Source organism: Dromaius novaehollandiae, chromosome 2, assembly GCF_036370855.1.
Source record: "Dromaius novaehollandiae isolate bDroNov1 chromosome 2, bDroNov1.hap1, whole genome shotgun sequence".
Taxonomy (NCBI): domain Eukaryota; kingdom Metazoa; phylum Chordata; class Aves; order Casuariiformes; family Dromaiidae; genus Dromaius; species Dromaius novaehollandiae.
The window spans coordinates 53,460,627-53,483,304 of NC_088099.1; the positions used below are offsets into that span (position 1 = coordinate 53,460,627).

The window sequence follows — 22,678 nt, forward strand, 5'->3', positions numbered from 1 at the left end:
ACACCCATAGTAGTGATTACCCAGAGCTGAGTATGCCTCTTGAGAAAGTACAGTCCAAGGAGAAACTAATTGGTGTCTCAAAGTCAGTGAACATCAAGGATGCTGAGGATTCAGCTCTACTTTCATCAAGATTTTTCCACCTATCCCAGTAAATCATCTGCTTGCAGAGCAGTTGATTTTATAAGCTGTGTAGAGCCCACATGTTGAAGGCAGGGTCGAGCTTCTCTGGAGATGATTTGTGGCCCAAGTCACAGAAGAGCAGTCATAAATTGCAGCTTTTCAACATTTTCAGTAGGAGTTGAACAGAGAAAACAAACAGGAGAGGAAAAATTTCCACCAACAAAATAGGCTTTAAAGTCTTTGAACAAACTTGGAAAATGGGCAAAGAAATTAGTGTCTGAAGCATCCACTTTTTCCACTTAAAGGTTGCATTGTTTTTAGAGCGTTTATTTTTGTTTTGTAATCACTTATTTAATTCAAAGAAGCAAACAAATTTAAAACTTGCATGTATATTACAATTTTTTTGTTCCTATGACAATGAAAATAACATCTCAACTATGTTGCCATTGAATTCACTGTAAGGCAGTCTTAACTTCTGGAAATAAAACTTTTGTGTTCCTTTTTTTTTTTTTTTTTTTTTTTTTGAAGTTCATGATGTGCTTTTGCAGCAGATGAAGTGTTCCAAGTACATGTGATCACAAGTAGTAGATCAAAATTGTCATTTTGCACCAAATAAGGGTTAACCACAAAGATGCTAATTTCACAATACAGCCATTTAGATTTTACTGTGGGAGAAATCCTTGCTTTCATCAAGTGACAATAATGACAACAGCATTTTATCCTAAATAACTAGTAGGGAAAAAATTCTCTTAACAGAAACATGGAAGTGTCACAGATAGCTTAGAGTTTTGCAGCAATATGAGTTACACTTTGAAAACTAGTGTATTATATGACCTTTAAAGAAAAAGTTAACACAGAAGTGTCCCTTGAACTGGGGAGAGATCTAAAAGGAAGCAGAGCTTCACAGATGGCTTGTGACGGGGGGAAAATGCTGCTGCTTCTCCCTAAGACTAGTGAGGCATGGGGAACTTTCCAAGCTAGATCTGCCCCTAGGTCATTGGTCTTACCGGCTCAGCCGAAGTGTCATAAGCTGCCCTAATGCCACATATACTCACTGTGCTGTAACTGAATATAAACCCAGAGTTACTGTCTCTATGTCCTGTGCATTTATTTCTGGGCCATTGCTTTGCCTTTACATGGGAGACCCTAGGGATAAAGTGAAGCACCAGTTCTTCCTAAATGCTCAATTTCCTGTCCTTCCATCTGTCCTTAACCTCAGAGACTTGATTTGTTTTATAAGCCAACAAGCAAACTCAGGGATAGATGCTGCTCAACATTATTGTCAGGACTGACATTTTTGTTGCCACAGTCAAGCATATGTCTATACTGTAAACACAGTAAATGACAGTTTCTGTATTCATTACCTGAATATTAGCAGATAAGCATGAGAATCTGAAAGGGCTGAAAAAATCACTTCTAAAGCAGGCAAATATTTCATCAATTAGTTAATATTAAATTCAGTCTCCAGTGCTACACTGAGGAACAGCAGATCAGCATGACTTGCTGGGTAAATGAACAAACTTATTCAGATACATCTCTATTAATGGTATATATAGCCATTCCTCAAATAAGAAACCAGTTTTATTGGCCCTGTTGTAGCTATAGGTTTTATGTCATCACACCAATGTCATGCAGAAAGACACCTAGCTACTGCACTAGGAAAATCACTATCTGACACATAGATAAAGCCAGATCCTATGCAACCATATTTGCCTAACTCCTCATCCAGTGAAAGAGTGAGAGATAATATCTGCCTACAACTTACACTGCTACCACTACATCCTGCTTTCTTTGCAGGAGCTTCAGTATTTCAATGCTTTATTAAAATCATGCAATCTCATTCTGCCAAGCTGATTCCACAGCTTTGGGCTACTCAGTGCAGACATCCTGCTGGCTATGGAAGCAAAAAGGAGAATGCATGGTTCAAAAATAAACTAGTTTTGAATCCACGATGTCCCAACCCTTGTCCTTATTGCCATGACTCTGAGGGGAATGTTGATTATGGCAATTCAGAACAGTTGAAGAGATGTGCGTGGTACACTCCTACACCCTTCCACATGCGTAAAACATCGGCTTGCTTTACAGAGGTCACCAAGCAGTCAGGTAGCTGCAATTTGATTTGGGGGGAAGGGGAGTTTTTTTTTTTTTTTTTTTTTAAATTGGCTCTACTAGATTGAAGCAAGCAACAAAATGTACCATCTCCCATTAAGGAGAGGGGACTGAGACATTTAAGTTGAGGTATTATTTCAAAGACAGAAAACATTCTTCAAAACAAGTAACATCCATTTCGACTACTTCCATTACCCATCTTGAGGCCATCCTCGCAGAGACATTCTCAAAATAGTTTTGAAAAAATAGATCTTATAGTAGACAGTGGCCAAGCAGGCGTTATTTCACCCAGAGCAAAATTAGTCAATGCCTTTCTTGTTATTGATGTGTCTTGACTTACTCCAGCTTAATCAGTTCTGTTTATGACCCTCAGTCACTTGAAGATATACAATGGGTAGAGGGATTCTAGGAGGTTTACGTCAGCTGAAAGTAGCTCACAGGTCTTGGTCTGTCTTTTTAGCTCTGAATATCTTTGGAGATGAGGTATCATTATGGATATTTTCCCCCATAATCGGGCTATGGGATGTAGTTCCAAAAGAGGACTTTAGATCCCATTTGCAGGAAGGAGGCTAATACCTGTTAACCTAAAGTAGGAAAAAGGTGCAGATAGAATATTTCAATTCTGTACATAGGAATTTCAGCCTTTTGAGTTGGATCATTTATCCTATTGTGGAAGAAACTTACAGAGAATCTTTTATCAACCTAGAAACTAGGAATTGTTTTTGAATGATTTTTATTAATTACTAGTTTATCTCCTTCAATGTCTTGAACAATAAACACAGATGGTACATGCCTCCAGTATTTTAATAGCCCAATAGGGCTATTAAAACTGAACTGGAAGGGACCCTGAAATGTAAGTTAGTCGATCACCTCCCTCAGTACAGAGCCAACTACACCTACATCATTCCCAATAGACGTTCATCTAATCTGCTTTTACAGGGCTCCATGATGCAGATTTTACAACTATTATAGGCCATTTATTCCACAGTTTAACTATCCTTATCCTTCCCAATTTTTTGCTGTTGCTGCAATTAAAACCCATTATATCTTATCCTATCCACCAAGGACATGAAGAACATGTTATTCCAATCTTTATAGCAATCTTTTAAATAACTGAAAGTTGTTACTTCACCTCCTTCCAATCTCCAAACCAGTCCTCAGTTTAAGCATTGTAACCTAGCACAGAGCTGTGACCTTCACAACTTGAAAACGGTCAGAGCCTTGAACTCTATTTTTTCCTTAACTGAAAGGATTTTCCCTTAGGTCAGTAAATGATTAATGTGTGTGACCTATACTCAGCTTCAGAGAGAAGGAGAGGGTGAGTACAAAGACCTCCTCCCCCCTGTCAAATATTGTAGTGTTATTCTGATGTTTTGCACAAAAAAACCCACAACTTTTCCTTGGGATTACCTTTAGCACTCCAATTACAGCTGGTGGGTAGCTCAAGCCGACCATATTTGACGTTCGTCTGTACATTCTACCAAGATAAAATAGTAAATAAAATTAAACAAAAAAAACATAAGGCAACAGACTTTTTCAAGAGACTTTATTTATCCAAGCAAACTCTGACTGTAGTTCGTTTTTCCTTCCTAACTTGCACATATATCCTTTGTATCATTCTTACTCTATAGCCTAACTGGAGACCACACACTTCCCAGTATCTCATAACTTGGTCACCTGGCAAGACTTCAGTGAGTATCTGCCAATATCAGATCTTCAAGAGGAAAAGGCTACACTCAAACAGACAAGATGTTCCCCATTCTCCATCGCAGATGACCAGACTGCTCTTTCAGTTCTCTTTGTCCTTGCTGGTCCAGCATGCAAGCTAATTCTAAATGCAGTTCAGAAAACATTTATTGTCTGCAATGAATCAACTCTGTTTGGTAGAGCTGTTACTTTTGTCTGCATTTTTTAAGATTGGCCTAAAATCTTTTGGATTTGTATGTTTGCGTGTGTGTGCACGCGCATGTGTGTGTACGCGCATGTGTGTGTGTTTGATAACAAGGCAATAATCAACATCTGCAACCATATTAAACTAAGCACTGAAGTATGCACTAGATTTTAAACATGCTGTCAGGCTACACTGTGTTTAACAGGCTTGGATGAATGCAGGAACACTGACATGGTTGGACTGCCTTTCCACAATTCATCCTTTTTTACACTTAAACAACCTAGGACTAAAAGGAGACGGTAGAAAGCTCTTTTTCCATCTGAAATGATCCTATGTGAACTCTCCCTTCACTTTCCTTTCTCTTTGCCATGTTCTGCACTCCAACCTGAAAACAGATCAGCCCCTTTTTCATTAACTCCTCCTATCCATGAATAAAGAATTTCTTAACCCTTCCTCCCTCATCCACTCCTCTAAGGAGCCCAACAGCTTTCTCTTAAGTGACGATTCAGTCCCTCTCCCCTAGCTCAGGGGAACTACAACTCTCCTCTGGAGCCATATCGTTTCTGAACATTTCCTCCTTTGGGCCACACTAATTCAGATCAGCTAGAAAACAGTCTTCTTCAGCTAGTCCTCTGCAGTTCACTCATGTCTTTGTTGAGCAAGTCCCTCCCCTGCATATGTGTCCCTCAGAATGGAAAAAATATACTCAACCTCCTGTCTAAAATCTGATCTGGCTGCCAAGGAAAGAGTGGGGATTATTTTAGAGCATGGTCCTTCTCTCCTCTCATGCCTCACTGAGACCAGTAGGTGACCCTGAGACCACTCGACCTTGGCTTCTTCCAAGGTCTTTCTTTCCACGAGACTGAAAGGGCTACACAGAGTCCAGACTCCTCACCAGCCCTACAGGGGTCCAACTCAATTATTCCCCTTCACATCCATATCACACATGAGGTGGCAGGCTTTTGATAATCCAACCATTTCAAGAGCTGATAGTACTTTCAACAAAATTTTGAAAGACCTGTTCAAAAATATTAATTACAAACTTCTTCCACAAATATACATTTTTATTTAGGTCCAACCATCTAGAAAATGTGAAGCATGAAGCTAGGGACTGATAAAGTCCACTGGCTTGCCACCCATAACAATATATAAGCTCCAGTCTCCATTAGAGTCTGACTGCAGAACAATTTCAGACAATAAAAAAACTGATAAAAAGTCACTCTTAACAAAAAAAAGGTATCTAAATTCATTACATTGCTGTTCTCAAAAATGCATCAAGAGTGAGGGTTAATTCATAAACAGCCTGTCAAATTTGGGAGAAACATGTTCGAAGGAGAAATGACAGCTGACACTTCCCTTTCGGTCTTATCAAAATTTGCTGCCACTCTTAACACACGTACAATAACTTCCTGAGTTTTCAGGTGCACAGATTAAAAATCATCTATAAATACGTAGGAGGAAGCTTCTGAGTTTCTGGGTGGCCTGTGATCCAGTGTCTGGTATAGTCTTCAATGCAGAAGACTGATGGGCTGTCAGTGAGATTCTGATAAACAGCATTGCTAACCTACCATGACTGCGGTGAATACTTCCTTTCAAGAGTAACTACGCAGAACAAGGCTCTCTGCAGACGGCAGCAGGAGCTCAATGAAAAGAGCTCTGCAGTGGTCTGAAATTCCCACCCAGCACTTCCATTTGTGAAGTGAGTTTCACGGCAGAGATATGGGACATGCCAGCTTATGGATTGCCTGAAGTCTGCTGACATTTTCACGTGTGTGAGCCCTCCTTCCCACATGAAAGAAGGACATCAGGGAAGAGCAGTTACTCGATAAGAAAAGGTAAAACAGGAAATAAATCCAAATTCAAATAACTAAATGTTTTAAAGGATTCAGAAATTTAAATTAGTTTTAGAAGTAAGTTCTGATGCAAACCATCACTGAGAAGGCTGAGAGGGCTTACTGGATTTTTAGAAATCCTCTGAGTTCCAAACTTTTCACATCTGTCTTGGTTCATAAGTGTACTATATAATTCAGGCAGGTAATAATACAATATCAGATTTTCTTCAGAGGCCAGAGAGAGCCAGGTCTGTGCTGACCGTATTATAAATTTTCATTCCTGACACAGGGCTATGCAGAAGGGTACATGATCTGTCAAAATTATTCCAGAAGTGCTATTACATTTGTATTATGCTAAGAACAGTTCAATATGTGCTGCTTCAGGTTGCGTTCTATTATCTAACCCCAGGTTTCCAGGAGTTATTCACCTCTGTGTAGAAATATCTTTAGAAGCACACTGAAGTATTCTTCGTCCAGTACTGCAAGTACAATCTGCAGTACCTGGATAGCTACCAGAACAAAGTAATTACATGATTCTTTACCTTTCCACAAATATCCCAGCTTGTACTGCATGGACAATACTCCTGAATCGGGGTTTTTCCTCAGTCCTTTTCAGCATCATCCCCATTTGCCGCGTGAAGGTAGAAGCCAACCAGTCCCGGACCTCAGAGGGCACCGAGTCTGACTGGATGTCACTGAGCTCATCTTCTGTGTCCAGTAAACGCCTAGAAGGGGAAGGAAAAAGATAGGTAAATAGAGGATTCCATAGGAGAGCATCGCAACATCATTAACAAGAAAGAAACCCGCAATATATTCTAACTAAAGCAGTTGTTAAAAGTCTTCTCTCCGTAAGCCCTAATGGAACACATTTTTACAAGTCTTCAACAGATTGTTTATTCTCATGTATAGTTGAATACCAGATTGTGAAACTCACTACTAGGCCAACAAACAAGAAGTGTTAGCCTTCCAAAACACAACTACATAACCATCCATTGATTTCTCATCTTCAGCTTGTCAATATTCATGAATTTTCTGCCCTCCAGAGCTCATTGATGGCCATGTCAAACTTCCCAATTAGTATCATGAAGTCACATCTCACATTCTGGTGAGAAAGTCATTTGAGGTGACTTTACAAGTGCACTTAGTGTTGGCAAAATAGCACATAATAGAGGGGAGAACTCCTCTGCAACATCTTACCAGTCCACCTCTGTCATGACCTGGAGTAAAAATTTTCTGAATCTTGAAGAATTGATGCAAGTGAAAAGACTGTTCAAAAGGAATTTTAATGATTATAAACATATTGTCTATGAGTAATAAATCTTGGCTAAAACAACTTTACCAACAGACATGTACATTACCTTATCATGATGTTGGCACTAGATACAAGCAGAGCGCTGATACCTGTTTTAACTTACCTGGTTTCATCAATGTATACTGATTCAAGAACAGTAGCAGCATATTCCAAATTCTTTTTTAGGTCTACAACCGAAGCCTCCCCTCTCTCTAACTGCTTTACCAACGATCGCAACCTAGAAGAGAAAAATAAGAATCTGACTAGCACAAAGAGGAAACAGGTTTAAGAGTGAACATCATTTCAAAACTGAATCCAGCATGAGACCTAGCATACATGACTAGCAAGTGAGAACTTCTGGAAGTCTACAAAGGTCTTTAAACCATATACAAGGAATCAACAAGTATTATTTTTCAAAGATCAGTCTCAATGATCCCAGACAAAACAACACATTATATTTAGGCTCAAATAAATGAGATATGAATGTCACCTACTCATACTGAAAGAAGTTAAAATAAAAACAACTTGGAATTTAACACAAGAGCTAAGAGAAGGCAATTTCACTCCAGCCAGAAGAAAGCACGTAACTCCTTCAGTAGTATCTGTTGGCAAATGTCAGCCATTTATCACAGAATTGCAGAATAGTTGGGGCTGGAAGGGATCTCTGGAGATCATTGGGTTCAATCCCCCTGCTCAAGCGTGGTCAGCTACAGCAGGCTGCCCAGGACCATGTCCAGTCAGGTTTTGAATATTTCCATGGATGGAGACTCCATAGCCTCTCTGGGCAACCTATTCCAGTGTTCAACTGCAATCACAGTGAAGAAGTGTCTTCCTGTGTTTAAGTGGGATTTCCTGCATTTCAGCTTAGGCCCAGTGCCTCTCATCCTGTCACTGAGCACCACTGAGAAGAGTCTGGCTCCATCTTCTTTACATTCTCCCTGAAGACATTTACACAGGTTGATTAAGACCCCCCTGAGCTTCCTCTTATCCAGGCTGAACAGGCCCAGCTCTCTCAGCCTCTCCACACATGAGAGATGCTCCTGTCCTTTAATCATCTCTGTGGTCCTCTGCTGGAATTGCTCCAGCAGATCCATGTCTGTCTTGTACTGGGGAGCTCAGACCTGGACCCAACACCCCAGATGTGGCCTCATCAGTGCTGAGCAGAGGGGAAGGATCACCTCCCTCGACCTGCTGCAGATGCTACACCTAATGCAGCCCTGCTTAATGCATACTTACGACGATTTATGTTGACTGGTGTACACCTATGTAAATGTATACAAGAGTATATTTGGAAATACTATTGCAAAAATACTGAAGTTAGGAAATACTATGATTCTCTTAGACTCTCCCATTTATATTAAACAGAAATCATGGAAGTTGTTTTACTAGATTTTTAACAGGGGGGAAAACAGCTTTTTTTAAAAACAAGAATTGTGTAGAAGATGCCCCTTTAAAAATCATTTTTTCTCCTGTACCAAAAACAATTCACTTATTTGCACAATTTTTATTAATCTTTTTCTCCTTCACTCTATTTTTAGTGGCAAATTAGAAAGGTGAAAAAAGAAGGACGAGGAGGAGAAAGTGTAAAGAATAAAATCTCAATATTTTAAAAAATCCAAGAAAATACATGCTTAAAATTAGAAGAAAATCATAATTCCTTTAAAAGGATTAGCAGCAGTTAAATAAACATTCAAATATACATGTAACAATGTAGTAGAACTCACAAGTTGTTAATTTGTCCTGTCTGTGGTACAGAAATGTAGAGATGCACTCATACCACCTAAAATCTGTCATCTATTTAGGAGACTAGTCTTCCTCAGCTCTTCTATTGTCTATGGACCAAGATAACCTTTTCCACAAGATAATTCAGAGCAAGAGACCAATACAGGTACCCTAAATTTTCTCCCTGCACTCTATTTATTAACCGCAGAGGGAGCCCAACCTCCTAAACTAAGCATCTAAACTAAGCTCTTAAAATCAAGAGAATACCTCTATCCCCTCACTAACACAATGTCCTTGTGACCTCAGTGCCTTCAAGAGAAAACAGTCTCCACTGGGCCTATGCTTCATGGCAGAGCTGAGAAGCAGTCAGTCTGCAATGATACCAACAGCTCTTTCCAGACGGGTTTCTTTTTTTTTTTCCTCATATAAACACTGAGACTATGAAGAACAAAAAACATTAAAAAATATTGATTGCTTCTCTGGCTAGCTCACATTAACTTCACTCCTACTGACAGTAGCACCATTGAAACACAGCTAAATATATAGATTTACAAAGAACCTTGAACAAGAGCTGGATCCTCAGTTTCTGGGTGTTTTAACTCATCTGCTTGTTGGTTGTCTTGAAAACAAAAGTATTGTTCACTACTTCATTCTTCACGTGAGAAAGGAGACAGAAAGGCCAGTGATGTACAAATACACCGAACACAACACATCTCAGCTTTATAACCCAATGGAGAGCATTCAAACATGCTAGCAGATTTTTCTCCAATCCTGAAACCCAACTCAGGGAAGCCACGGAGCAATGCGAGCCCTATAGAAGAGGAAACATACTGAGGACACCCCAAGGTGCCTTGGTGCTCCCACACTCCTCTTTTGTGTAACTGCACCATCAGCTGTGAGCAACAACTCACTTTGTTTTATGAACAGAACTAGGAAAGGTGCTCCTCAACCTTTCAGATCAAGTCCAGCATCCAGCAACACATGTGGGAGGTTAATCCACCTCCCTGCAAGAGCCAAACCACTGCCCTCTCCTCACCCATTCCCAGCTCTACTTGCCAATGCATGAGAGAAAGAAGAGACAGAAACAGAACAACTTTTGTGCCCAAACAGTAAGCAGTGGTTCATGGGCCTTCTCCTTCCTTCACTTCATGGGTAACGCCTTAACTAGTCATCAAAAAACAAATCTGTATACAGCTAGAGGAGTTAATCTGGCAGGAGGTACATTATTATTATTATTTGGCTTTTTCTGACTTTCCTTTCACTGAGTTAAGTACCTAGCAGATCTATTTTACAAGTCATTCAAAATTCATATTCAATAATAGCACAGTGAGTAACTGTTGTTTCATGACATCAACATTCCTCATCAAAGAAGTTCATGCAGAATACTGCATGCATCAATCATTTGGCAAAACAGAAGTATAGCTGTTATAATAAAACCTTATCACACGATCAGCTGCTCTCATGTGAAAAAAAAGACATTGTCTTTCTCTTACCATCCACTATCTATAACTATTTCTGATTCACTGAGTCACAGCAGCTGCTGCAAGTTACCTTTACTAAGTAAGAGCCCAATGACTGTTTGTCTTAAATGCACACCATGTATCTCTATTTGGTGGAAATAGTCCTAAATGCAATCGTAAACTTAAGGCCAGGCTGTCCCACTGAAGGGCATGCAGGCAAATTTATTAGCTGAAAAATGCAGTTTCAAGGTGGCTGAAGTGACTCACAAATTCAGTCAAATTCACCAAACCATTTTGACTGAAATAAAAACATTACAACAATCTCTTTTAATATGTCTCATTTTTAAGAACTTATATTAAAGCAATGGAAACAGAGGGCAAGATTCTGACTTCTTCTCTTCTTACCAAATAGCCTAGTCATTACAGCAAGTGACTACAGTTCAGTTATTTGTACCATTTCATAGAAGAATGCTCAGTCTGTCAGGATACTTAGTAAAAGACAGATAACGATATTATTATCATAATCAATTTTAAGAATCTAGTTCATTTTTTCTTTTGCTTTTACTACAGCTGTCTGAAAATGAGATATTCTAATCTGTATGAAAAAAACACCTTTTTTCAACCAAAGCATGTTTTGTAGTGATAAGTTTTTAAAAGTTTATTTTAGACTGATTCAAACTTTCAGTTTCACTTGATTTTTTTTTTCAATGTCATGACTAAAAATTGCCACAGATCTACTTGACCTAGCTCCATTGGAGTCCATGAAGCTAGCTGCAGAAGTTGCCACTGACTGTGAAGAAGGAGGTCCCTGACCAGAAGGTAGGTGTTTAACCATTTCTACTATTAAGCTGTCATAAGACCATGGGAATGTGCCTCAAATGGGCCAGGCTGTAGACCAGAGTTTCTCAAATTACAGTCGTCAGCAGAACACTTACAAAGAACTGGCTGGTCACACAATATTATCTCTAAATCTAGTTGCTGAATTATATTAAGAGACAGCAGACATTTTCCTTAGTGTGATTTCCAAGGGAAGTAGTTCCTCTAGTCCACAAATTCTCTCTGAATGTATACCAAATATTATGGAAAAGGTTTTAGAACCTTTGTTCTAGGCACAGTTATTTCACATTTGAGACCTTGGATAATCCCTTAACTGCGCAAAAGAAAAGCCCAGCCCTGGGCATGGCTAAGCATTTTGAATTTCATCCAACCCCACAGAGAGATCAAGCAGGTGTAAAAAGTTGGAAAAGGGGCCAGGCCACGTCCAGAATATGGCCCCCCACACTGCCCTTCCAAGGGAAATATCTGCATACATTCACTGTAAAAAGCACTGAGAGTATGTACGAATAATCCTACTGAACTCAGCTGAGGTGTACAGCAAGCGGGTTTGGTCCTCTCTGAAGGGGAGAGGTTATCCAAAGTTCACACTCTTCCAAAGCCCTGTTCCTACTCTGTTTAATGTTTCCCTAAAGTATGAACTGTGATACTTAAAATTCAGAGAGAGAAAAAGCAAAAAGACTAGGTAACTGAGCTTAGTCCATAAAAGTTACATAGCTCAAAATCCCAAAGCGACTTTAAACGCAAACTGAGTAACAGGAAAATGTGAAGCTGTTTTCAGAGTATTCTTAAAACGTAAAATTTCTGAATAAATGTGCTCCAAGCACCCTCCTCTCTGTTATAAATAAAACAGTATCTGTGTACAAATATTTATCTCCTTAGCTAGAGGGCTTGCTTTTATGCTGTCGATTTTTTTTTTTAAATAGCATTACATATCACTGCAGAGAAGATTAACACCACCGCAGTCTGGATACCAGTCAACTTCAATTAACATGCAAAGCACAAGTACTGCCTGAATACTTGGGGCAAGTTCCTTCAACCAGTATAAAGTCTGGAAGGCTGCACGGCTAGTCCTCAAATTTATTTTCAAAGCTTTATGACTTTGATTCATCACACATTTTCCACAGTGCAGCTCAACCTTGTTCCCCCAAAATCATTCTTAAACCATTGGGACAGCTAAGGAAAATCCCACTTTGAATGTACATCAAAAATTACAAAAAAGTGTGAATTTTCTCATATAATTACAGTTGATCAAGGATGGCATATTTACCCACTTTGCTCTTTTGATATTAACTTCTGAATAGTTTGATATTGACAGTTGAATCTGATTATTATGTTGTTTCAACCGGGAGAGTCTAATACTACATGACAGGCTAGGTTTGTAGACAGGAGAGAGATTTTTTTATTGCAGCTGGAAAAAGAAGACAAGCTATTGAACACAGCGCTTTTTGTTAGAGCTGGTTAGGGACTCTTCTGGAACAATGTTCTTTCGTCAATAATTTCTATTCTTAGAGATCAAAAACTATTCACAAGCCTCTGCTAAGCTCGATATATGCTTCATTCAGGAAGTCTGAAGTGGAATTTCTGGTCAAAACTGACCCATGTCCACACAGCTAAGGCATTCACCTGAGACATGGGAACCTTTGATTTAATCGATTCCTACTCAGCTTGCTCCATTCCTTAGAGCCCACAGTTAAATCAGAGATCACAGAGCTCAGATGAGAACCTGAGGGAATTATCTTGAACCAGAAGCTCAAGCCTGATGAACAGTTTGGTGAGAGAAAGGAACTGTAACCCAGACCAGAATATCTTCATGAACAGATTATTTACCTCGGTCGTGAGTTCAAACGCTTGCTACAAATGGCATGGAAGAAATCATTCAGTTTCCTGTCTCTCATTGAGGACCGGGAGAGGAAAGTAGATGTGGCTCACACCACACCAAAACAGGCTTTTGACTCATCCTTTTGCAAAATACAAGTGTTCTGAAAAACTTTAAAAGATTTGAGCCACATGAAAACTTCTCCCACCCTCTAATAATGACACGATTAGCTAAAACGAGTTACTGGCTTCCTTCTGCACTAACCCAAGAAAAGATGTGCCATGTCTTACTTCCGTTCAAAGATGTATATAGTTAGTATATACAAATAGAGAAAACCTTTTCATAACATGTGAAATCATTCCACAGTTACAACTACACATAAGCAAAACAGAAATAGACATTCCTTTAGTCTGATACCATTAAAAGCAGAGAGATCTCAATACTGGGACAGCAATTGCTAGGAAGGTTGTGAGTTACTCCAAAAAGGAGAATGTCTCTTCTCAACTCTTTTGTGATAGGGAAGTTCCAGGTTTTACTGATGATGTACCAAGAACTTACAGTACAAGAAAGCTTTGTATATAGAACTGCATTTTACTGAGGTGTGAGAAAAACTGGTGTACATAGCAACAAAACATCAAGTTGTTGAGCTCCCCTAGCATGGTAGCTTCATACCGCAGGAGTGAATTGGTTCGTGCTACCTCTGAAGTTTCCAAAGCTTCTGAACAAAACTTTAAAATGCAAGTCAGAGTCACAGTTTCTGTAATCGGACAGTATCTCACTGCATTCAGTGTGAATCTGGCACTGCACCAGCAGCAAACAGTTTGGGGGTTCCCTGTAAACATAAAGGATCCTACAACACATTCTGTAAGAAATCGAGTTTGTTCTTGTGGTCTCTCCTGATTCTTGTGAAGCAATTTTGTGCTGTTCAGTCATTCCCTTCAGTCGCAAATGTGGCCGTGCTTCAACGTAACTGGATATATTTGTAAAATGTGTTGCAATAGCATATTGGATAGGAATGCTAGCTGCTACATCCATATAAGAAATCATTACTAATAATCTTTTTGACACTTTTCCTCAAAATATATGTTATCATTAACCTCAGTACAGGGCATTCTATTCAGAGTCCCGTTCATCACAGAGGATCGTCGGCAAAAACTGACACACAGTGAGAATGACCCCAGTTACAATAAGGTCCTTCAAGAGTTTTCTCCGCACAACAAGACTGCCATTACAATTAGACACTAGTGTGGAACACATTCATTTTCAGCAAATCCTTGTCACTCTGACTCTGGAGGCATGAATCAGAGGCACCTTCCGCCATCTGTCTGCATGGCTTTTGTTAGTCAAATTACCCATATATAATGAAAACCCAAGAGAATGATTTCAAAGACAAGTCATTTGTGATAATACTCCTTTGATACACACCTGAAATGGCTTTCTTTAAAACAAAATAAATAAATAATCAACCAGAAGCTCTAGAAATTAACAAAATAATAATCAAAAGAATTACAGAGTAGGCCTGGTTGAATAAATACAAACTCCAGTGTACAGCAGGAAAAGCCCAAGGGGAGCCAGTATAGGCTGGAAAGACAAACATCTGCTGAACTGAGAGACAAAATTCTGCTTTCTGATCTGCAATATGCATTCCTTTCCCTTTCCTAGAAAACGACCATAAGTAGCAATAGAAAATTAGTGAATAAGTTTGAGAAAAAGATGTTCACTGTGCAGTGAACTCTTATATTTTTATTCAAAAACTGTCATCTGCTATCCAACCAAAACATGCAAACAAAATAAATCTGGTATTCTGGGGACATACCAGACTTAATGAGCATGTGCAAACCAGCTAAGCAGCAAGTGCATGGAAGGGCTATCAGATGCTCCCTGACAATATCGGACTTCCCTCCTGGGTGAAAACAAACCATAAAGCAAACATGCAGGATGTTTAACACTACCCCAAAGTATCCAATACAAACTGCATGCAGCTACGCAACATAACTTACATGTGCTGTAGCCTCAGTCAGCTGGCTGGACCGACTCCTCCACAATTTGTACAGAAGACTCTTTAGTGCCCCATTCAAATAGGGGGTTGATGGAGGATATAGCACACACAAAAAGCCATGGAGCTCACCACGTCTTTTCACAACAGTCAGCGAACATGATTCATTTCCCAGTCTGCCACATCCTAGTCGAGTGCTCTGTGTACATAGCACATGTCAACCACTGAGGAATCGACACAGCCTAGAAAGCCAGCCACAGCTACAGCAGTAACCCTTAAAACACAACAGAAAATAGAGTAACTGATAGCCTATAACCCAATGGATTTATATTAGACTTGACAGTTATCTTCTGTTACTGCTTTTGTACAGAAAAATTCAAGTGACATCTTCCAGAGAAAGAAGAAAACCAAATGTTTGCAAGGAGCAATCATTGAAACAGAGCATTGCTACACTGGCATTTATTCATCAGAAGAAATTACAGGCAATTTCTCAAGTCATTGTTTTGCCTTCCTCTTGTTTCCTGAAATATCCTTCTTTCTTTGAATGAAAAAAAAAAAAAAAACCTTTTGCAGTATGCAATTAATTTTGCATTATTTAGAAGCAGGACAGTGTAACAGTGATAAGTTCAGTGGCCTTGTCAGGCTGGTCATTGGCTTGTTTCAATTCACCTTAAGTCAAATAAGCTTCTAACTGTATCACCCAACCATAGGTGAAATCATATATAATTCATATTTTCACCTCACAGTCATAAATTCCTCCATGCCTATTACAGGAAGGAAAGTCTTATGTTCAAAACATTAACAAACTTTAGCTTACCAGAGGATTTTTAATTAAAAAAAAACAAAAAACCCAACCTAAAGCGATGCCCGCCTGGTTGCTGCTTCTGGGCAGAACTCCTGCAGAAACAAGTTCTTTGAATTACCCTTGTCTCCATCTTCTGTTACTGAAAACTTCTGAAGAGTGTACTTTCTAGCAAACACCTTGTCTGTTTCTGGGCTGTGAACTTTGGGAACTGAAACTCGTAAAATGTAGAGAGTAAAAAGCTTCACACTGCTGAATGTAGATAAAATTACCATGTTGGATAGAGTGTTTGGTAATGAAGCCCTTTGAAGTAATGGGCATGTGTCTTTTTCATTTGAGTCAATCACCTCATCTGGCATTAACCTTTTATAAAATCTAGCACACATGTTCTCAGTGAAGTCACTGGAGAGGGATGGCCAGGGTGAATCACCTTCAGAAGCTGCCTGTCCTATATATTACCTTAGGAAAGGGTGCGTTGCCTTTTAAGATGTGTCTTCCTTCCTCCACTTATGACAGAGGGGACTAAAAGATGAGCTTATGCAGATACTGTGGTTTTAGACACCTAAGATGAGGTGAGATGACTCTTTCCACTGAGTAGAGTGAGTGCTGAATGAGGGTAAATTTCAGCTGTGGGAGAGACAGAGACACTGCGATGCTCTCTGTTCGCGAGTAGCCATCTTCTAGCTGATGTTTCCCAAAATAATCTTGGCTTCTAGGGGACGACTTTTTTTTTCAGAAACCTAGTTTGAGATAGTTTTATGGGGAAACTGAAGAATCTCTGAACCTGCTGAAAATGAGAACCAAAAGCAGCAAATGACGTCCCCCAGAACTAAGCCTTTCCAAATCACTGGTGCTTTTTATAAAAAATTACCTCAGTAGTGAAAAGTCAGCCATGAATCTAGGGAACAATGGCTAGCAATTTTTAATTTGCATCTTTAAAAATTGGTACCTGAAATGAACCATTTTAAATTTACATTTGAGGCAACTGAACACATAATGTCAGTTTAGCGTTGATGCATCCAGTGATGCACTCCACTTTGTTTTATACAGACTGAATCTTTTTCTTTGAAACCACAATTATCACATTTCTGGGTCCTTGAACAAGGTCATTTCTCCAAATGATGCTAGCAGATTGCTTCGTGCAGATCTGAATGTCAGAGCTCCGCACTGGCTCTTTACTTAATGCTCGCTGCAGAGATCAGGGAGAAGTTCAACAGATAATTTCAAAACATTTGATCCACTGGCAGAAAGTCTGTAATTATCTCATTCTTTCCAGTTCCTAAAATCAACTATGTTCCGGACCAGCTTTTTGGAACCCACAGGGCTGTTAGGCAAGCGCAGATCAGACTGCACACCAAGTGCGAAATTCAAATGGGAATACGTCCTTCTCTGGTCTTTGGAAATGACCAGGAAACAAATGAAGGAGAAGTGGTTCTCAGTCAGCTTCATTTCGGACAACCTTCAGCCACCAGCACTTCCAGAGACCCAGCTGAAGAGTGCGTCTCCCTCATATCCCATCACGTATAGCAAGTGACGAACACAGATAAATGGTAAATTCCAAAATGACCTCAACGGTTTTTGTTGGGTTTGGTTTTGACAAACTCCTGCTTACTGTAATGGACCCTGAAGTTCATCTAGATCCTAAGGCAGCTGCATTCTCTTGACAACATCATCCATGACCTCACTAGAGACAGGCCAGCCAAAGATATTAGGCAAAGATTTGGTGCTATGTTTACATACAGATTTATAATGCTTTTTCTCATAAACCATAGCATATACATGGCTGCTAACTTTAATTTTTACTCATTAATTTTTACTCATTTACTTAGAGGTAACCCATTGATAAAATATGTCAGAAGCTTTTATTTTAAATTTGCGTAAAATGGAGAACTTTCAGATTTCTGGCTAAAACATTTAGCTATTTTCTTTATGTTTAAAGGCTTATGCCATGCAGATTTTATGGGTTGCATTACCTGATCACTAAGGGACTTAGAATTCTTTTAGATAAACAAATGCAAATGTGTTGCAAGAATTATACACATGCACATGTAAAAGCAGAACTGAGATGACAAACTACATGTATAAACTGCATGGAAAGTTGTTAGAGTTGTTATAGCCAACTAAAAGTTGGATAAGTTGTTATATCCAACTAAATGGTCTTATGATGCTCTGATTTTGATTGCAGCTCTTTCCTGGCAATTCACCTGGGTAAAACTGCCTGCAATATACCTATGTGATCAAAAACCAAGGTAAAGAACTAAACAGAAGGACCAGAAAAAATGAAAAAGAAAAAGGAAAAAGGGAAAGGAATAAGTGAATCTGTAAGCATGGGATTCCAGAGGTGAAGCTTCTGTAAGATTGAAAAGATTTTTGTTGATTTAGAATTACAGAATAATTCAGGTTGGAAGAGACCTTTGGAGGTCATCTAGTCCAACCCCCTGCTCAAAGCAGAGCTAACTGTGAAGTTACATCCAACTCCAGAGTTAGATCACGGTGTTCAGGGTCATACCAACCAAGTTTTGAATATCTACAAGGATGGGAATCCCATAGACTCTCTGGACAGAACTGGAGAGGGTTCATGTCTTAAAGAATAACTCAACAGTTATTGCAGAAGTAGACAATACTATTCTTGTTGCCTAAATATATTGCCTGAGGCCATACTTCGCCAGTGCTCCTGGAGGTAAGCAAACTATTGATGTAAATTATTTTCAATCTGCTCATTTTAACATAGTCATCTGAGGATTTCTGCACTTGGCCTTAATTCTCTTATACTCCTTGTTGAGATCTGGCCTGTATTTTCAACTATCTATTTACTTTACTCACACCTTAAACCACAGATGCCTACTTCAGGATACTTTCTGCATAATTCTTGGACTCAGTATGAAGCCAAAAAGAAATGGAGTGTGCAACTACCTGTGAAAATCAAGACAAATATATCCCTCAAGTATGGCCATTGGAAATCTAGGCACTGAGGCTTGTAGACATTTAAGATGTGGATACTCACTCTTTTGCCTCTGATTTCCTTTCAGGACAACATATTTACTGGGAATATTATACAGCTAATTGACTGACATTATTTATACAGCTGACTCACTAGCTTAAAAATTACTTACTACTACACTAAAGTTTTGCTATGCATCTTTCATAGTCTGAAGAAATCACTTTGAAAGTTCAGTTCACCTCACTTCAAATGTGAATTTGTTAGCTCAGATACTTAAGACACCTTTTTTCTAACATACAATTTTACCTTCCTTCTCTCAGTAAAATATCAAGAAATATTGTTAAAAGCAAGTTATTGTTCTCCTAAAGCACACAAAACTTGCATTAAATTGCAAAATCATTTCCTTCTTTGTGGTTGTGACTTGGCCAGTCTGTATTTCTGCATAGCAAGCCTGTTCTTTCCACCCTTAATTATCTTTATTTTGGAGGGTTACATTCTCAAAGTCAGCAGTAAACATTCCCTTGTCTTTTGCTAAAGGCTGGAAAATCAAGGTCCTCTCCAACTTTTAGCTGCACATATTGAAGGTGCTGAGCTAGATATTTGCCATGCCAGGAATTTTTAACAACCTGGGCTCTAGTAGGAGAATCATCGGCTTTGGAGAAAAATGGCAAGAAGAAGCAATTACAAAAAGAAATCTGGGGGTGCCAGGCCACCAACTGTAACAAAAAATAGTTCAAAAAGGATTCTAGTCATGTTTGCCGGAATGCAAATGATTCAGAATAGTTCTCCACACAGTGGTCTTCATTGATACTCTGGTAGTTTGGACTATGGGCTGCAGACTGCCTCCTTGTCTACCTTAATTACCGGCCTGACTAATAGATCCAGACGTTCTGCGGCTAACCACTACTAGCCATTCAAACCTGTATGTTTGCTAATATGCACAGGAACCCAACTTATCCCAAATCCAGCATTTAGCCACTGCAGCACTGGTTTAACTCTGGTTAAATTAAGTTCAGTTGAAAGCGAATTTCTGGGCTACATCCATTTCTCTGAGACTGCCACGTCCTATTTAGAAATGAACTCAAGAAGACTACACAAGCATCCCAGTAAGTTCATCCCAAAAATATATTGTGCACTTTTGGGTGGGAGAGTCTTACCTCCATGTTTTTATCACAATAACCAACCTCTCCTTTACTAACCCAGAAATAAGAGTTAGAATGGCTGCTCCAGCCGCTACAAATTACCAATTGTAAATGTTATGAAAAAAACTCAAGATTCCATGAAATATCATACTCAGCAACCAGATGGGTCAAAAGCGCACTGGGCCAAATATGGAATGCATAACTGGGAAATTATCTCTGGGGGGGAAAGAAACTATTGAAATTGATGGCTTGTTCATCGTAGCGCAAAATAGATTAGAAGACAGTAATGAAACAATGCAAAGTTTACACTAAAAATTGTAAAAATAAAAACTATGTGCAGCTGATGAAATGGTAAATTGTAGGAAACACTTTTCATTCATGGCTGTTCATGTAAGAAGATAAAAAGTCGCCAGAGATTTCCTGCACTCACTCAATGGAACACAAACAAAGCACTTCAAAACATCTGTTTGAAATAACCCAAGGTTAAAAAGAAGAGCAGCACTAAAATTGTCTTTGAATAGTGGTAATAAGAAAAAGATGTGACAAAGAACAAGGGAAACTTGTAAAGATCATTTATGAAAATAAAGCTCTCCTTATGCAGATTATTATCGTGTTTACAGGGGCATATGTCTCCCATCTTCATTCCCTGCATGCACTGTTGAATTTCACATGCCATTTAGGACTGTCATCAATTGCAGATATCTGCAGACCGATTAGCTTTGCTTTCCTGCTGTAGCAGCACTGAGCACTTCAGCTGTATTCACTACTGCAGCCCCAAAATACCCTCCTGCCATCAGGCTCTTACTGAAGGGAGTATTAACCCCCAAATGATCCTTTTGGGGATTAATGATTTCATATTTTTCTGGGCAAATTTTCACCTCTCAAACAAATACTATTAAGCAGGCACAATAAATATCACTGCATGAATTATCTTGAAATCTTGGCACCAATACTACCTTATTTCTGCCTATCCTTCTTTCTTTTCTCTTGTCTTGACTCTACTCGTGACTGCTTGCAATTTCACCAGCAACATCTCTGCCATTTGCTTTGCTTGACCTTCCTATGGCCTATTTCAGTATCATGCCAACAAGACTGCACAACAACATCAATCATGCAAAATGGGGCAAACAGATACTAAAGCTGTGAGAAGCCCTTTTATACTGCCATCCCCTTCCTAAGATGTTATAGCACTTAGACAACAACAACATGGAAGCTGAGATGCCCTCTGAGGACCTTCTGTCCAATAACAAAGAGGGAAAGCTTCCCAGATAGGGTGTCAAATGGCAACAGCATTGTGCCACAGAAGACTTGTCAGAGGAAAGGGAAGGGACGTGTGTCAGGACAGCAAGTTGTTTCAAACAGTCATGCTGAGCATAGCAGTGAACAAGAAATTTATGCAAGTTACTGAGTTATCAAAGACCGTTTTAATTTTCATCTAACAGAGCAACACTTCTGAAGGTATATCCAACCTGTCACTTCCCATCTGTGTCCTACTTATGCGATCTCTGGTCATCATTACAACTGCCCCTTCCACATCATGTGCGTGCTAAAAGCATGGAAACTTATAAATACCTCAATTCAGAGGTGATGATGGTAGATCTGACCAGGACCCATGTTCTCATGTTTTTTGCAGTAAGGTTTGGATGACCACCTGGAATTATGTTTTCACATTCTGCTATTTAACTACTGTCCCATTGTAAAAAGCACAGATGAAGCTATGGAGAGTCTGTTTGTATTTGTTTTACACAAAAAACCCTCCAATTCAAGGTGAAAACTAAAAACTGAAAATATCTCATCTACACTTGTGGCAAACCAGAACTCAACTTCAAAACACAGTAATTAAGCCACCACTTATCTCTGTGAGGATAAAACAGTATTAGTCAAGTACTAGGTAAGTGTAGTGATACTGCTATGAATCACTGCACCTGAAGGGATTATTCTAAGATAACAAGAAAAGGTCCCTAAATAATACATTTTGAACATGGAATGACATGGGAGGGGAGGGAAATGCATGTCACTATCATATGGTTTGCACCCTACAAGGGCATTTCTGTAACGACGAATTACCATGAGCTGGGTTCCAGACTGTAGTGGCACTGTCAGGAGAAGATGCTGGTCTATGCCCAAAACAGGAAGACATTGTAGCTTTCTGGTGTATGATGTGATGCTTCCCAGCAGCCTTTACTGATCCCCCAGAAATCCTTAACTATAAAAGTGTAGTCATATTCTCTTACAGAATTAGCGGGATCTAAAAGGATCCAAAGTAAACATTCTTGTTTGATTCCCACTTGAGACAGCAATTCCCATTAACTAATAAATTCACTGAATAATCACAGGACTTTTGGTGGAAGAATAACAATAAAGCAAAAAAAAAAAGTTCAGTTTTAGGGCAGGTGATACTTTTCAACTCAGTTTCCTAAGGAAGTGATGCTCATTCAAACCATCTCCAGAGACCTTTGAAACCACCAGCCAGTTTCAAACAATGTCAAAGAGGTTTCTACATTATTAAGTTCATACACACTGCATGACACTAAACAGCCACATACAGGACGGAGACCACACTGGATCCTCTACTAAGGAAATGAGAATAGCCTGACTGCTCCACTATTGTTAGACAACAGAAAATCTAAATCAGAGCAGCCTTGCCAGCAACCCTGACAGAAAAAACCACCAGTCTTCACGAGTGCCACGGCTCAGGGAACTACTTACAATTTTAAAA

General features: G+C 39.2%; 1 protein-coding gene across 4 annotated transcripts in view; it reads right to left on the minus strand.

Moving 5' to 3' along the window:
* PDE1C (phosphodiesterase 1C) overlaps positions 1 to 22,678 on the minus strand; it is a 296,093-nt gene that overhangs the window by 62,373 nt on the left and 211,042 nt on the right. For all 4 annotated transcript variants that reach the window (XM_064506536.1, XM_064506539.1, XM_064506537.1 and 1 more), the window contains 3 exons: positions 7,368 to 7,481; positions 6,495 to 6,677; positions 3,640 to 3,706 (listed from right to left, as the gene is read on the minus strand). In XM_064506536.1, the coding sequence (XP_064362606.1) occupies positions 3,640 to 3,706; positions 6,495 to 6,677; positions 7,368 to 7,481 (364 nt within the window). The remainder of the gene's footprint in view (positions 1 to 3,639; positions 3,707 to 6,494; positions 6,678 to 7,367; positions 7,482 to 22,678) is intronic.